Genomic DNA, 18,728 nt, shown 5'->3' with positions numbered 1-18,728 from the left:
AAAATATAGAAGAACTGGTGGAATTTGAGTTTGGTTTTTTTTGTTTTCTTTTTTTTTTTATTCTAGATTCTTATTAATCTTCATTCATTACACATAGAGATAGAAAAAGGGAATGGAAAACAAAGAAGATGGCAGATCTTTTTACTGCTGCAAGGAAAAATATATAAGAAAAATAAAACTTTTGAAACTCTTCACAGTGCACATAGGCAAAGTCTTCTCAAAGATGTCCCCAGGGACTAATGTTCCTGATTGCCAGAAGCTCATTTGCCATGGCCAAATGCTTGCTCTTTCAGACCTCACCAAAACTTCACACGATAACTTAAATTGAACTTGGCCAGCTTAGAATAGAAAAGAAATTACTTAAACTGAAAAAGAAATAAACCTAAGTCAAAATACAGGTGGTGCTTTCTGTCCCAAATTAAATACAGAGGAATAGTCCACTCTCTTTAATGACAGCATCTGTAAAAAGACTGAAGTATCTTTAAATTTGAAAATAATATACAACTACAGACTATTAGAAAAACACATTTTACAACTCATGACACTGATGACACTGTACACCTTAGATTTTGGATCCCATGAGGAGATTATGCTGTAGGTAGACATCTAGGTACTTCAACGGAGAAGTGAATTATCATTATGAGTGCTCAAGGAGCTTCCAGGCCAGTCATGGAAATGATTACTAGGTTTTATAAGCTTCAGAAATGCTGCTTATCTTAGAATCATAGAAAGGTTTCAGTTGGAAGGGATCTTAAAGCTCATCCATTTCCAATGCCGCTGTGTGGACAGGGACACTTCCCACTAGGCCAGGGTGCTCAAAACCCCATCCAACCTGTCCTTCGACACTTGCAGGGATGGGGCACCCACAGCTTCTTTGGGCAACCTGTTCCAGTTCCAGCCTCACCACCCACAGAGGAAAGAATTTCTTCCTTATATCTAATCTAAACTTACTGTCGTTCAGTTTAAAGCCACTCCCCCTTGTCCTATCACTACACTCCCTTGATAGAGTTCCTCTCCAGCTTTCTTGTAGGTCCATTTTAGGTACTGAAAGGCAGCTATAAGGTTTCCCTGGAGCCCTCTCATATCTAGGCTGAACATCCCCTGAACTCTCAGCCTGTCTTCATAGGAGAGGTGTGTGGTGGTTTTACCTTGCTAGGCAGCTGAACTCCACCACAACCGCTCTCTCACTCCCCCTCCTCAGAAGAGGAGGGGAAGAAGTAAAGGAAAGAATAACTCACAAGTTGAGATAAGGATAATTTAATTAAAGGGAAAAAGTAATTATTAAGGAAATATTATTATTAATTAAACAATTTAAACAAAGGGGAAAAAAAAAGAAAGGGGAAAAATGGAGGGGAAAAAAAAAAAAGTAAAAGGCTGTGTGGAATTGCAGAGGAAAGAAATTACTCTCTACTTCCCACAAATGAGCAATGCTTGACCATGTCCTTGAAGCAGGGCCTCAATGCATGTAGCCGTTGTTCAGGACAGACATTTTCACAATGAGAGCCCACCCCTCCCCTCTTGTTCCTTTTTCCACCTTTTGTTGCTGAGTGTGGACATCATATGGTATGGAATATCCCTTGGTTGGTTTACGTCAGCTGCCCTGGTGATGTTCCTTTCTCACTTTTTGCCCACCCCCAACCTGCTGACTCCGGGATGATTAGAGAGAGTCCTGATTCTGTGCCAGCATTGCTCAGCAGCAGACACAACACGCTCAAGCTAGTCCAGGTTTCTCTGAATGGCACCCCTTCCCTCCAGCGTGTTGACTGCGCCAGATAGCTTGAAAAAGGGGGAGAAAATATGATGGAAAGGGCTCAAGGAGTGAGATAAGGACAGGGAGATAGCTCAACAATTATCATCACAGCCAAAACAGACTCAGCATAAGGAGATTAATGAAATTTATTACCTATTACTAACAGGCTAGAGCAGAGAGAAACTAAAAACAAACTAAAAACACCTTCCCCCAAATCACTCTCTTCTACACCTTCACCCTGAGCGGCACAGTGGAATGGGGAATGGGGACTATGGTCAGTCCCTAAAGCTTCATCTTTACCTCTCCTTCAAGGTCACTCTCTGCCCCTGCTCCAGCATGGGGTCCCTCCCATGGGATGCCATCCTTCCCGAACTGATCCAGCATAGGCTTCCCACAGGTAGCAGCTCTTCAAGAACTGCTCCAACATGTGTCCATACCATGGGGTTCATCCATCTGGAGCAAACTACTCCAGCACGGGTCTCCCACGGGTGGCAGCTCCCCCCAGACCCTCTGCTCCTGCATGGGCTTCTCTCCACGGGCTGCAGCTCCGGCCCGGGGCCTGCTCCTGTGGGGGCTCTCCATGGACTGCAGCCTCCTCCAGGCCACATCCACCTACACCACCATGGGCTCCTCCACAGGCTGCACCATGGAGATCTGCTCTGTCATGGTACCCCATGGGCTGCACGGGGACAACCTGCTCCACCATGGGTCTCTCCACAGTCTGCAGGGGAACTTCTCCTCTAGCACCTGGATCACCTCCTCTCCTTCCTTCTTCACTGACCTTGGTGTCTGCAGGGCTGTTTCTCACTCCTCACTCTTCCAGCTGCTGTTGTAGAGCAGTTTTTTTTTTTTTTTCTTTCTTAAGTCTGCTCTCACAGAGGTGCAAACAACATCACTTATTGGTCAGCTCTGGCCAGCTGTGGGTCCCTTTTGAAGCCGGCTGGAGCTGGCGCTGATCCAACATGGGGCAGCTTCTGGACTCTTCTCACAGAGGTCACCCCTGCAGACCCCTGCTACCAAAACTTTGCCACATAAACCCAGTGCAGTTCCTTAGATGGTCTTGAACCTGATCATCTCCTACAGTGGGTGGTTCTTCATTTGCTGTCCCTGCCTTTGCCTTCTGGGACTTGGTCTAAGTGGCTAGAGAACTTTTTCCAGTGAAGACTGAGGTAATAAAGCCACTGGGTACCTTAGCCTTCTCTATATCCTGGCTAAACAGGTCTCCTGTTTCTTTCTGAATAGGACCCACGGTTTTCCTAGTCTTCCTTTTATCACCAATATGCCTATAGAAGCCTTTCTTGTTACCCTTGATGTCCTTGACCAGATTAAATTCTACTTGAGCTTTAGCTTTCCCAACACGATCCCTTTCTGCTCAGATGATTTTTCTGTATTCATCCCAGAATACCTGTTCTTGTTTCCACCCTCTGTAGGCTTACTTCTTCTCCTTGAGTTTGTCCAGGAGCTCCTTGTTCATCCATGCAGGCCTCCTGGTGTTTTTGCCTGACTTTGTTTTTATACGTCACTCCTGAGCTTGGATGAGGTGATCCTTGAATATTAACCAGTTTTCTTGGGCCCCTCTGCCCTCCAGGGCTTTATCCCATGATATTCTACCACGTAGATTCCTGAAGAATCTGAAGTCTGCTCTCCCAAAATCCAAATTATTGAGCCTGCAAGGATCTTCAACTCCACCGTTTCATGGTCACTGCAATCAAGGCTTCCCTTGAGCTTCACGTTCCCCACCAGCCTGTCCTTGTTGTTGAGAATAAGGTCCAACATAGTGCCTCTCCTGGCTGGCTCCTCTTGTAGAAGGAAGTTATCAACAGCACACTCCAGGAACCTCCTGGATTGTTTCTGCCCTGCTGTGTTATATCTCCAACAGATATTTGCCTGGTTGAAGTCCCCCATGAGGAGCAGGGATTGTGAATGTGATCCTGCTTCTATCTGTCCATAGAGGGTCTCATCTACTTGGTTTTCCTGGCTGGGTGTCCTGTAGCAGAACCTCACTATTATGTCACATGTCCCTGCCCTGCCTTTAGTCCTGACCCATAAGCTCTCAGTCAGACCCTCTTCCATCCTCAGGCAGAGCTCCATACACTCCATATGGTCATTGACATGGAGGGTGACACTCTATCATTGTCTCCCCTGCCTGTCTTTCATAAGGAGCCTGTATCCTTCCATTCCAACACTACAGTCACAGGAGCCATCCCACCATGTCTCCATAATACCACTTTACATTTTTTCTCTGTGTTTATCTATATCTCACTTTTTCTTTTCACAAAGATTTTGTTTTCAACTCTTAATTTTTCACTACAGTCTAATCTTCTTACTGGATGCTATGTATACATTTACAGTGTTGTAGAGGTCTGAGACTGAGGCAGATAGGATAAGAGCTCACTTGGAAGAAACTGAGAATTAGGGCTTTTTTACTGTTACTATTTACTGTGTCTGTAAGTTCTGTGTAAGGTGGCCTATGAACCTGTTTAGCTTCTGCCACTGAAATGGCTTCAAAGGGTGATACTAGCATCTGTTTCCCAGAGGTGTGCTTGTTATTGGTCAGCTCACAGAGAGGGTAATACCTTATCTCTGTCCTCTTCAATTGCTAAATTGAGTTCAGATTGTTCAAGAGATCTATCTGGAAACTTATTTCTGGTTTCCAATATATCATCCCATCACTGAAAAGCCAGATTCTGCAACATCAGTTTGGTCACAGTGAAAAGAAGCCAAATGGTTACTAGTTGCTTCTGAATGGAATAGAATACAATGTCTGCTTGCCCAGGAGTTTACTAAATTAATTTGTTTGCTGCATCTATATCTTACCAGATCTTTCTGAAGAATATCTTTAGAATCCAGTTTTCCCTTATTGTATTACTGTTTACTTCCATTTAGACAGATGAAATCTACTGTTTTCCACCATCCTTAAGTCCTATTCAAAAATCTGTTGCAGCCTCATTGTTTTAGTATGCTTTTCAAACCACAATAACTTCATTTTAATCTTCCTACTTTGTGATTGACCTGGTATTCCGGACTGTCAAAACAAAAACACATTTTTACCTTCAAAATCCCTCAGTACTGAGCTCTAGCTAAATGCACTTGTACTGTGATACACCTTCACATATACAAACACTGTAAAGCCCAAATCCATTCCATTTACCTCTGAAATTTTAAAATGTCAAATTTAACCTTTCTGTACCTCAGCTTCCTAAGGAGCTTGATAGCACCTACTTGACAGAGAAACCAACAGGCCAAATTAACTGTTTCAAAGTCCTCTATATCTTAGAGAGGGAACAATCTATATAATTACAGAACAGCTGGTTGCCTTGCAGCACAAACCAGTTTCAAGAAAGCAATTTGAAAAAATAAAAGAAGTGTCCTTTAAAAGGAGGATGTGTTCCAACTTAACATTTCCAGTTTTACCTGAAACTCTTTGACCAGTGCACCCAATAAAGAATGAATGGAAAGGGTCACACTAAGTCCGGTGGTTACTTTCTTTATCTCTCACAGCTGTCATTTTTGTTATTATATATATTATTTGCTCACTTTGCCTTTTTTTTTTTTAATTGCTATAAAGTCAGTCTAAGAGCCAATTGACAAAGTTGCTACAGCTTCCATTCTTATTATTTAAATGAACTATGTCTGCACTAGAATAAGTGCTTTTTATATCTTCTCTGAATACACTTTGTGTATCTTCCTTCACATCTCTGTTGGCATAGCTCATTCTTCTGGCCTCATATAGAAGATAAAAAAGCTGTGGATCCTTAAACATATACCAACCATTTCTATGATTATATCTATTCAGATAATTTCTATTTATAGGTGAACATTTTGCTCCTTGACGAACTGAGTATAAATAGTGTTTTACTGTCCTGGTTTCAGCTAGAATAGGGTTAATTTTCCTCCTAGTAGCTGGTAGGGTGCTGTGTTTTGGATTTTGGATGAGAATAATGTTGATAACACACTGATGTTTTAATTGTTGCAAAGCAGTGCTTACACTAAGCCAAGGACTTTTTGGCTTCTCACTGTGTCCTGCCAGTGGGCGGGCTGGGCATACAGTAGGAGCTGGGAGGGGACAGACCCAGGACAGCTGACCCAAACTGGCCAAAGGGGTATTCCATACCACCTGACGTCACACTGAACAATATATAAGGGTGGCTGGGCAGGGTGGGGACGCCAGCTGTTTGGGGATAGGCTGGGCATTGGTCAGCAGGTGGTGAGCAATTGCATTGTGCATCACTTGTTTGTACACATTATTATTAGTAGTACTATTATCATTATTATTATTATTTTCCTTTCTTTCCTGTCTTAATAAACTGTCTCTATCTCAACCCACAAGCTTCATTTTTCTGATTCTTTCCTCCATCCCCGATAGGGAGGGGGGAAGGTGAGCAAATAGCTGTGTGGTGCTTAGCTGCCGGATGGGTTAAACCACAACAGTCCTTTCTGGCACCCAACATGGGGCCTGAAGGGTTGAGATGATGACAGATCTGACCAAAGCATGTTAAAACATGATTCTTATAAGCAGTACATCAGTTTAATAGTTGCTAATCACAATGGTTATTTTTGTGATCTCAAGTCTGTTGTGCCTGTTTTCCAAACTGAGTTATATATCACATTACATACTGTATGTGTTCCCTGTCATGTTGCTTATCATTTCTGGGGGTTGGTATACGGTTATTATTTTGATGTACTGTGTAACACTGGCTTATGATATGATAAAATTAGTGGCCATGAGACTAATCTGGTATTTGTACTCAGCATAGCTGTCAACTCCATACTTTGGGAATCCTACCTCGGAAAATATTAATAATTACACCTTTCATGCTTTTTCTTCAGAGAGCCAATCTATGGAGGGGTCAGGGTAAGATGCTTTTTCCCAGTTGTTCACTCTCCCTTTCTCCTCTACCCTTTTCTTCTTCTCCAGGCAAGTTATGGTAGCTTTCCAAAACTTTGAATATCCTTGGGATGTTCAGACCAGCATGTTCTTATTGTTATGTCTCCTGAATGCGCTTCAGGTTTTGTGTAAGGTTAAACAAATACTTAAGAATGTCATCCAGAGTTCTGTCCTGAAGTAGGATAGTTATGAGTGGCAGGGACAGTGGGAGGATATGGGCAGGTATCTAGAGCAGTGGGCACCTCCAGTGCTTTGGAAATTCACCCCTGAACAGCTGCAAAATACTAAAAAAATGTGCTTGAAAAATCATAAAAAAAACTGCTTGAAAAAGGTGTGCCATCACCCTGGCAATACCACAGACACACAAATAACTGCAATGTGCTGGGGCTTGGCCTATGTTTACTGAGCTGCATTCAATGTCAATATAAACCCAGTGACAGACCCTGTTGACACTTCAACCCCTGAGACAGGCCCAGCAGCCCTTCCAAGCCCTACAATGGACCCCAGTGCTGAGCCAGGGAAACAAACTGTATCAGTGTCAGTTGCACCCGTAACCAAGATGAAAAAATGGTTTAGAGAATCAGATCATTTAGAAAAGAGAAACTCCTACTAAGACTAGGTATGGAGAAGACGAGGCCAGGCCATCAGAGGAACAGAAGGATGAAGATGAAGATGTCTAAAATACACCAATAGCTACCCAAAACCTATACCAGCATGAGCTACGAGATGTGTGAAAAGATTAGGTCGTTGTCTAGGTGAGCACCTTGTCACCTGCCTGCTCCGATGCTGGGACACCGGAGCCAGTAGTCTGGAATTAGAGGGAAGGGAAGCCAGGTGGCTGAGATTCCTTGCTAGGGATACAGGCATTGACAAACCAATCGGAAATAGAGCTCAAGGCTTCAGCCTCTGAAGACGTCTCCTGTCAGCTGTAAAGGAAACGTATTCCTTCAAGGAAGAACTTGTATGTCTACTAAGCAAGTGGACCACTATGGAGGGGGGAATCCAGTGCCTGAGGGAATTGGCCATATGGGAGGTGATTTATAGGGACCTAGAAAATGAACAGATATCCAAAAATCCAGATAGAGTCAAGTGTACATGACCCATGTGGCGGAAGTTTGAACGGAGTACAACGTCATCATATGGCAGTAATGACCTGGAAAGACCATGAGGAATGTATGGTGGGTGAATTGGCTAAACAACTCTGGCAGTATGAAGAAAGTCTCTCCTCTTCCCTACAGGCCTGTGTCTCGGCTGTGGAAAAACTTTCTCAGGAGTTCCACCAACTAAAAGAGAATACTTTGTAGAAACTTTCTGAAGAGGTCCACCAAAGAGAATCTTCTTCCCCACCTGTACAAACTACTGTCTCAGCTCCACCAAAGAGAATCTTCTTCCCCACCTGTACAAACTACTGTCTCAGCTATCAGGGGCAAGTGTACTTCCACGCAAGGAAGAAAATATAGTGGGTACACACCCCATGCCACCCTGTGGTTTTACCTACATGACCATGGAGAGGACATGAGAAAATGGGATGGAAAATCTACCTCAGTCCTAGAGGCATGGGTACATGAGTTGCAAGGAAAAACAATTGGAAAAAAAAATGGGGTTCTCTGAGAAATTTGCTGCTCCAATTTCCAGTAGGCAGTCCTCCAGACATGGAAATGAAGACTCTTACCAGTATTAGAGGGGCCTGCCTCCAGCCAGGGGGAGGAAAGGCACAGTCAAGTTTATTGGACTGTGTGGATTCAGTGGCCTGGCAAATCAGACGCACAGAAGTATAAGGCTTTAGTAGACACCGGTGCACAGTGTACTGTAACGCCATCAAGCTATAAAGGGCCAGAACCCATCTGTATTTATGGGGTGACAGGGAGATCCCAGCAGTTAACTGTATTGGAGGCTGAAGTGAGTCTAACCAGTAATGAGTGGCAAAAGCACCGTATTGTGACTGGCCCAGATGCTCCGTGCATCCTTGGCATAGACTATCTCAGGAGCGGATATTTCAAGGACCCAAAAGGGTACTGGTGGGCTTTCAGCATAGCTACCTTAGAGACAGAGGACATTAAACAATTGTCTACATTGCCCGGTCTCTTGGAGGACCCTTCTGTTGTGGGGTCGCTGAGGGTGGAAGAACAGCAGGTGCCAATCGCTACCACAACTGTGCACTGGCTGCAATATCACACCAACCGAGACTCCCTGATTCCCATCAGTAAGCTGATTCATCAACTGGAGAGCCAAGGAGTGATCAGCAAGACTCATTGACCTTTGAATAGTCCCATATGGCCAGTGTGAAATTAATGGTGAGTGGAGACTAACAGTGGACTATCGTGGCATGAGTGAAGGCATGCCACTGAGTGCTGAAGTGCCAGACATGTTAGAACCCCAGTATGAACTGGAATCAAAGGTAGCCAAGTGGTATACCACAACAGATATTGCTAATGCATTTTTCTCCATCCCTTTAGCAGCAGAGTGCAGGCCACAATTTGCTTTTACTTGGAGGGGTGTCCAATACACCTGGAATCAGTTGCCCCAGGGTTGGAAACACAGCCCTACCATTTGCCATGGACTGATCCAGTCTGCACTGGATCAGGGGGAAGTTTCTGAACACCTGCAGTACATCAATGACATCATTGTGTGGGGTGACACTGCAGAGGAAGTTTTTGAGAAAACCGAGAAAATAGTCTAAATCCTTCTGAAGGCTGTTTTTGCCATAAAACAAAATAAAGTCAAAGGACCTGCATAAGAGATCCAGATTTTAGGAATAAAATGGCAAGATGGACGTCATCAAATCCCAATGGATGTGATCAACAAAATAACAGCTATGTCTCCACCAACTAGCAAAAAAGAAAGACAAACTTTCCTAAGTGTTGTGGGGTTTTGGGGAATGCACATTCCAAATTAGTCTGATTGTAAACTCACTCTATCAACTAACCTGTAAGAAGAACAATTTCAAATGGGGCCCCAAGCAGTGACTAGTGTTTGAACAAACTAAGCGGGAAATAGTTCATGCAGTAGCCCTCAGGCCAGTCCGAACAGGACCAGATGTAAAGAATGTGCTCTACACTGCAGCCGGGGAGAATGGCCCCACCTGGTGCCTCTGGCAGAAAGAGCCTGGGGAAACCTGAGGTCAATCCCTAGGGTTTTGGAGTTGGGGATACAGAGGATCTGAGGCCCACTACACTGCAACTGAAAAAGAGATATTGGCAGCACATGAGGGAGTTTGATCTGCTTTGGAAGTGGTCGGTACTGAAGCACATCTCTTCCTGGCACCCCGACTGCCTGTACTGGGCTAAATGTTCAAAGGAAGGATTCCCTACACATCATGCAAATGATGCTACATGGAGCAAGTGGGTTGCACTGATTACTCAGCGGGCTCAAATAGGAAAACACAGTCAGCCAGGAATCTTGGAAGTGATTATGGACTGGCCAAATATTTTGGGATATCCCAGAGGAGGAGGTGGCCCGTGCTGAAGAAACCCCACTGTACAACAAGCTACCAGAAAATGAGAAGAAATATGCCCTGTTTAGTGATGGGTCCTGTTGTATTGTGGGAAACCATTGGAGGTGGAAGGCTACTGTATGGAGTCCTACACGACAAGTTGCAGAAGCTGCTGCAGGAGGTGAATAGATTCAGTTTGCAGAAATGAAAGCCACACAGCTGGCCACAGAAGTTGCTGAACGAGAAAAGTGGCCAGTTCCCTATCTCTATATTGATTCATGGATGGTAGCAAATGCCCTGTAGGGGTGGTTACGGCAATGGAAGCAGAGGCAAACCCATCTGGGCTGCTGCATTGTGGCAAGATATTGTTGCCCAGGTAGAGAACCTGGTTGTAAAAGTACAAAATGTAGAAGGTCAATGTACCCAAGAATCGGGCCACTGAAGAACATTGAGACAACCAGCAGGTGGATCAGGCTGTTAAGACTGAATTGGCTTGGGTGGACCTGGACTGGCAACTTAAGGGTGAATTATTTATAGCTCAATGGGCCCATGACACTTCAGGCCATCAAGACAGGGATGCAACATACAGATGGGCTCGTGATCGAGGGGTGGACCTGACCATGGACGCTATTGCACATATTATTCATGACTGTGAAACATGTGCTGCAATCAAGCAAGCCAAGCGGTAAAACCTCTTTGGTATGGAGGACGATAGCTGAAATATAAATATGGGGAGGCCTGGCAGATTGATTACATCACACTCCCTCAAACCCGCAATGGCAAGTGCCATGTGGAAGCAACCTAACCTTCCATGTGGAAGCAAGCTAATGGTGGAAGCAACCACCAGATGGCTGGAAACGTATCCTGTGCCCCATGCCACTGCCCAGAACACCATCCTGGGCCTGGAAAAGCAAGTCCTTTGGAGACGTGGCACCCCAGAAAGAATTGAGTCAGACAATGGGACTCATTTCTGAAACACCCTTATAGACACTTGGGCCAAAGAGCATGGTATTGAGTGGGTGTATCATATTCATGCACCAGTCTCCCGGAAAGTTAAGCGATACAATGGATTGTTAAAGACTACACTGAAAGCAATGGGTGCTGGAACATTCAAAAATTGGGATACACGTTTGGCAAAGGCCACCCGGTTAGTCAATACTAGGGGATCTGCCAACCAAGCTGGACCTGCCCTATCAAACCTGTTATGTACTCTAGAAGAGGATAAAGTTTCTGTAATGTAGTTCCTCCCAGAGATGGAGGGGGGAGGAGGGTGAGCAAACCGCTGTGTGGTGATTGGCTGCCGGCTGGGTTAAACCACAACAAATGCCTAAAAGGGCATCATGCTTATAAATTTTGTAGCTGTAGAACCATAAAAAACTGTGGTTAGAAGGGACCTCAGAAGGTCATTTACGCTAACCTGCTTTAAACCAGGGAATTTAAATTGGGTTTCTCATGGCCTTGTTCACATCAGTTTTGAAAATCTCCGAAGACAGTTCCCAGAACTTCTCCAGGAAAATTGTTCTAGTGCTTAGTCACTCTCATTCTGATTTCCAACTCCCACCCCCACATCATTTCCTTTGTTGCAACTGTTATCTGTTGCTCCCTGTCCTTCTCCTACACACAGTAAAATGAATCTGGTTCTATCTCTATGATCCAAATTTAGAGGATCAATTAACCAATTCACTGGACTACAGCAGCCATTGTTAATATAAATTTGATGAAGAAATCATTTTTATCCACAGACCATATACAAATTCTTCTGAATTGCATAGTAGTGTTTGGTCTTTGTATGAATATTTTCAAAGCTTCCAAATACTCTGGATACCTGAATTTTTGGATTTCTAGCTTCATTTTTAAAAGCTTGAATTTCAGAAAGTCTTTGAGGCTTATGCTTGAAATGGAGTGGCAGGACCATTAACATTGATCAGGGTGAGCTGCCGCTAGGCACACTAGGCTAAGACACACTAGTAAATTCTCTGTTATCTTGTGGATGAGTTAGATGGCAGCTATTGAAGAAATACATAAATAAGTTTCACAGAACCTTTGAACTAGAACATTTTATTTTATAAATGGCATTGAAGAAGTCTGAAGTTTGGCTGACAAAACTTGAAGTACCTGTAATCAGTAGTCACACTTGAAAATCTTGGCCTCAGGCTTTGTTTATTGGACAGTCTTGTGTCAAATAACATGTAAGCAAAGAACAAATGATCAATTTTCAATAATTTATAGTGCCTTTAACAATTAGAGGGGTTTAACTTTCAGGTCAAAAAAAACGTTAAATCTCTTTCCATAGTTAAAAAGAATGATAATAATAATAATTCTTTATTATTTGAGTCTGTTGGTTCCTTAAGGATTTTCCTAAAACTTTGGACATCTAGATTCTGACTCCAAACTTCTTAAGGATCTGACCATAATCTATTATTAAGTTATAAGCAATATATAAATAGGGTGACATCTTTTTAATTTTGTACTGAGCTTTGACAGGGCTTAGTTTCAGTGTAATGGGGAATACCTACATCTGATTGGCTATTGGCCCATCCAACCTCAACCCTGTTAAATCCCAGCTACTGTTTAACTGATATAGTAATGATTTTTCAGTGGACATATGGTGGAACCTACAGGAGGGCAGGTGAGAGTTGAGAGAAGCTATTTCCTGGATTGCTTAAAAACACATGGGTAAATTGCTAGTCTATTACTCTAGAGAATGTTCTGTTCTAAGAGCAAGCTGGAGAAAGAGAATGCTTCTTCGCTTATATGCTCTAACTGTCCCACAGCTAATGTATGGGGAGCTGGCTATGGCATAGCTGGGGTGCTTACGAATGTAGATACATGGTACATTTCAACACAGACAAAAGGAGATTGCAATATAGCTAGCCAAAATCTTAATCAACTAGCCAGCAATAAGAACATGCTGAAATCCAGGAAGCCTGTCAATCTCACACTTGCAATCCCCAGACTATCCAGGGATAATGAAATAGGTTGGTCCAAGAGAGATAATCTCCTCCACTTTCCCAAACAAGCATGCTCCCTAAGGAAAGCAGAAGCATGCAGGTATGGTTCAGAAGGGAAGACAAGGCAAGGTAAGCAATAGGGACAATAATCAAAATCAATCATACGTCTCTGACTTTTGAATTTTCTGTAACAAAACTACCTTGTTTCCAGATTTGTTTTTAAATAACCATTTTTACCTTTTTTTTTTTTTTAACCATCCTTTTTTTTCTCTCTCAAAATAGCATTTAAGGATATAATAAGGCAGAAGTAATTATTTTTTTTAAATGCAGGTTTAAATGTTTGAATGCTTGATGTTTGTTAAAAAAATGTTAGGATACCAAAGTGAAGGAGACGTGATACAAAAACAACTGGATTACTCCTGCATTTTTGTAGTTAGGGGAATAATATGTTTTGTTCCATCAATGTGTCCACTTTACATTATTCAGCACAAAGCTTTGTCAAATAAGAATCATGGGAATATCACAATATAAAGCGAAAAGGTACAAATAACAGCTTCATAAACTGAGAGATGTACATAAATAAATCATGTAGATGGGGCAGTTTGCTTAGCTGGCAGAAAAAAAAAAAAAAAAGGAAAATCTGCTTGTTAAACAATAACCACAGAGTGTGCTTTTATGATGTTTTTCACCACAGTGATTCATATTAGAGATAGAAGCAGTTGCATGTTAAATAAAATCATTCAACATTGTTCTTCACACATTACAAAGAGCTGACTTACGTTGTTTCTAGATGCCTCCCATTAGAAAGGAAATATTCCTCTGATGTTATACATTTCAGAACATTTAATAAAGATGAACTGTAAATAAAATCGCAGGGAGATTTCAGACAGTTTTATTAGCAGATTGTTGAAAAGAAAAGAAAATTAAATACAATAACAGTAAACGTGGTTCTCACATTGAAACCAGGCTCAAATAACTAGGCTACCATAGAAAAATTTCCAATTCTTGCATTATGATGTAAAAACAGATTTTTGTACAGATTTTGTACAACAAAATTCGTAATAACCTTTTTTCATTTTTAGAAAACTTTAAATATATAGATAAAAATAGACAATTTTCATAGGTCCTACATGAAGATGAGTATGTTCTGTTCCAAGGGCTTGCATAGAACGCAAATGTGGTTATAATATAGAACAACTAGACATTAATATCTTTAAGATTACAAAAGCATATAAACAATAACACGAGCACAACTTTTCTTCATAATCTATGCAAAAAAAAAAAAAAATCCAAATAAAAAAGAAAATAACAACCCAAAACCTGTATAATTAAAGAGGGGCAGAAAATTCAACTTACATTAATATCTCATGGTCTGTAATATTTACTGTTTTTAGCAAGATTCTTTCTAGCCATCCAGCTTATAAATTGGTTTCCCCATAATCCTTAGTATTTCCATTTATGTACCAAGCCAAACACTGAGGCATTCCCGAAGGTCTTGAAAGTATACACTGTAAAACTACTAAAACCTACTTATAGGTGACTCTATGCAAGGATCAGAGCAATGGTAAATGCTACTACATATTTCAGTTGTAGGCTTTTAATTCTCTTTCAGATATGAATGATTCAAAAGCTTGCCACAAGTCCATCTAACTTTACAGCTGTTAACCCTTTAAAGACTGCATATGAAAAAAACTGGAGTACAGAATCTCATATGTGTTTAAGCAACTATGAAAAGTATGAAAGAATCACGGTTAGAAAATAATGTCACTATAAAGTATTAGATAACAATATTTAATGAAAAATATTGCTCAATATTAAAAAAAAAAAACAATGTGAATTTGTATGTACATCTTTTCTATTGTTAAAAAAGGATCATGGTGAAGTAAATATGAACCACACAAAATAGATGTGTACCAGTATTGCAAGGAAGACCTACAAACTACAGTATAGAAGCTCAGTGCTAGAGTTTACAAAACATTTTTTTTTTGACAAAATAATGTTAATATCCAATCAGAAATATTTTTAAAGAAATATTTGCTTTAAGTTAGGCATCTTAGACATTTAAGTTTCTGATATGTTTCCATGTAATAAATAATATTTCATATGCATAAAACATTAAAGATGAAGAAAGAATAATCACAAAACTTACAGAAATAGCACTGATTCACAAAATCAGTCTTTAAAGGGGTAACCCAAAGGTATGCAAAGCAAAGAACATAATTTTTAGTAATGTAATAAGCATTGTGTTGCAGCTTACTTCCAGTTATCAGCACAAAGGTGAAAACACATATTGTAGCTTTCATAAAGACAGTGAAAATAACACATAACCACCCATCAAGGTGAGAGGGACAATAGACTTCAACTGTATCACTCAGTTCTACGTGGAATTGGACTGATACATCAAGTGTTTGCTAGGTTCTCTTTTTTTTAGCAACATTTACGTAATATGACATTAACATATAAAAATATTTCTGGCATTTTGGCTTGCTGCTCAGCCACAGTCCATTCTTAAAAGTGCACTAATCAGGGCACTAACCAGGGCTCAATATACAAATAAAAGTGGCTGATACAGAATTCTGACTTGTTACCAGATGCTTAAGATCTCATTCAGTAATACTGTGACTCCAGGACAAATATTTACATGCCTGCATGCTTTAAAACTAGAAAGTTATCTTTCTGACCAACAGGGTGACAAAACAATGTTATCTAAAATTTTCATTTCCTAAACGCTAGTTTTCTACTGCATACATAATACCTTCCTTGTGTGATTTGTGTTATATACTGTACATGTGACCAACAGTTTAATAAGAAGCAAAGTCTTTTATTTCATAAACCCCTGCCAGTTTACAATGAGAAATTATTACTCTTTTTATTGTATTTTTTTTTATTATTATTATTTTAGGAAAAGAGACTTTGTGAACAGTAAAACAATTTCTTTACATTCAGCTTTTTTTTTTTTTCACTTACACAAAATTCCATTTTACTTAATGTAGTCTAACATACATGTGTTGGTCTCTTGGAAAGCATGTGGAAAAATGTCTTTAGAAGAAAACCCACGATCATAGTTTGAAAACTGAATGTATCATTTTTTTTTCTTTTTTTCTCTTTTTTTTTTTTTTTTTTTTTAAATAAGAATCCTCTTATGCCCTCTCCAAGTTCATTTCTGAGCTGTCATGCTGGTTTTGGTATAATACAACAGTCCATAAGTGTACTTGGACACCGCTGGAAGGATCATTTGATGTGCTCAAATATAGAATCATCAGAGGAGGACAGAGTTTGCATTCCTTGAAAGAGGGAATACTCAGCCTTTTCTGACCTGCCTGTAGTTTTGGTACAATAGTCCGGTGCACAGATGCAGATTTTTGCTGTAAGAAGAATGCTACTGTACATTTACAAACATTCTCTAGATCTCCAGGTTGAGCCACAGGAGATAACCAAAGGAGGACACTCTTGAAGAATTCCTTACATTTTTGAAGAACATTGATGAATAAAGTTGAGGAAGTTGCCTTGAAAACACTTTGTTTCCACAGAACTCCTTATGGGTGAATGTCTTACTGCAAAGTTCTTTACCATAGCACAGGTATCTTCAGCAGGAAAAAATCAATACATGACAGTAGTTTTCAAATAAAGTCTTCCATCTAGAATATGAAAAAACAAACATTTCCTTTATATAATTATACCTGCAATGAATCAAAAATAAGGGAGAAAAAACATAAGATTTAAAACAGCATAATTCTGTAAATTGCCACCTACCATAATTTGTGTTTTAATATTAAAAAAATTAAAAGATTGAACATCGTCATTGCTATTTCATGTGACAGTGGTCAAATTAACACCATTAAAAATTATACACACTTTTCAAGTTGTGAATACTGTAGCACCTCCTAAAGCTTTAATATATGCTGTACTCATATCAGTGCGAGGGCACTAGGAATGTAGGTGGAGCCCCTGTGCATGTGTTTTTACTGATATGCAAACTTAACTGAATAATGCTGAACAGCAATTATTTCCTTCATGGTTGCAGAGCAAAAATACCCTTGCATGCAATTGTTAGTACTCCCATCACTAAAGGCATAGCTCATACTTTCTGATTTAGCTATGTTGTTAAATATACCATGTAATGTAACCATTGTGCACATTTGTAGCTATTTATATAGAACCCAGTATACAATATTTAATCCATATCAGTGAAGTATAACCTCCTTCCCCCATAAATGAGATTAACTGAACAATTACTATGTTAAAGATGTAAGCATGTCTTTCTCACCATTCTTTTCCACCCAAGTGAGGAGCATATATTTAAGTGAGATATGTGTGATGGCGAGGGAATATGAGAAACAGCAAGCTCACCCATCTAGTAACTGTTGACCTATATAAACTTGAAGAGGCATAACATATTTTCACCTAATTTACAGATATAAACCAAATCTTTCTTATCTGGGAACATAAACATCTTATGCTCATAGTAATACAAAGATTTAAAAAAAAAAAAAAAAACGGAAACAGACATGATACATGCTTATTTTGCTGTACTGCAGAATATAAATTGTTTCTCTCTTGTGAGTAAAGCACATTGTGAAACATATTAATTCTCCATGGTGCACAACTATGAAATGCTACTTATATTTCAGACTGTAATCCATTTGAATGTACAAGTAGTAAGTCAACTCCTGAAGTCTGCATGAACTCCTTCTTTTGGACCAAGTGAATTAGATCAGCACATATTTATAAAATTTCAGAGATTCTTATATCTGTTTTGGTTTTTTTAGTTTAACCTCTTACTCCAAAGTTTTTTTTTTGTTTAAATTTGTAAAATTTTGAATTAGATCTTAATACACAGGAAAGCAGTTGTGTGCTAAGAATCTATATAAGATTACTGAACTTTTTCAAATGGTTAGCTATTATTGAAATGTGCAGCTTCACTTCCACAGGCTTCCTGTAATTGCTGAGAGAAAAAAAAGTTTAACTAGAAATTAGACAAATGTACGTCACATATAGCTGAATAAATACACCCCTTCTTCACACCCTTTTCCAATTTTTATTGTCTGTTTTCTATCAAAACTGCACAGGAAAAAAAAAAAGTGAAAAGAATCTCTCCCACTGTCACAGTGATTCTTATCTATTGTCCCTCTGGTTTTACATTTTGCTACCCCTCTTCCCCACATTTTTTTTTTTTTTTTTTTAGCAGAGCTGATGATGACCTTCCCACCACTTGGAGTGCTTCCACTCAGAACCATTTCCACATTCTCTTTGCTCTTTATAGTCTTTGTGTACTGAAAAAGGATTAAAAAAAAAATGAGTAAGGCCTTAAATAATTTTTTATTCTTCTTTGATGCATGAAGAGAGCTACTAAAATGCTTATGGGAATTCAGGAGAGAACAAAACTTTGAAAGTGAACTTGGTGAAGCTGAAGGACTGGTAAACCATCTCAAAGAAAACCTGCAGCAAGTGCTGCAGCAAGCCAGAGCTACTAGAGGCTACAGTCACATATAATTCTCCTACACATTTTGAATAAACACAGTAGACATTTACAGCACTAAAGCTGTCTGGATACCTCTGTACAAGAATTACTCTGTATGTATACCAGCACTTTGGCGATCTTGAATGCTGACTTTCTAATGAGTGCTATGCATAATTCCCACAACTAAACATTAAGATAACCTACAGTCAGTAACTTGTATTTTATTTTACTATATTAGGTCTCCA

General features: G+C 40.1%; 1 protein-coding gene across 1 annotated transcript in view; it reads right to left on the bottom strand.

Moving 5' to 3' along the window:
• Positions 1-12,113: 12,113 nt before the first annotated feature.
• DACH1 (dachshund family transcription factor 1) overlaps positions 12,114-18,728 on the bottom strand; it is a 384,876-nt gene continuing 378,261 nt past the window's right edge. The window contains 1 exon segment of the mRNA XM_080561250.1: positions 12,114-16,660. Within this exon segment, the coding sequence (XP_080417376.1) occupies positions 16,623-16,660 (38 nt within the window). The 3' untranslated portion in view covers positions 12,114-16,622.

The sequence above is a fragment of the Anser brachyrhynchus genome (assembly GCF_964034855.1).
Source record: "Anser brachyrhynchus genome assembly, chromosome: 1".
Taxonomy (NCBI): domain Eukaryota; kingdom Metazoa; phylum Chordata; class Aves; order Anseriformes; family Anatidae; genus Anser; species Anser brachyrhynchus.
This window is presented reverse-complemented; position numbering and strand designations above follow the sequence as displayed.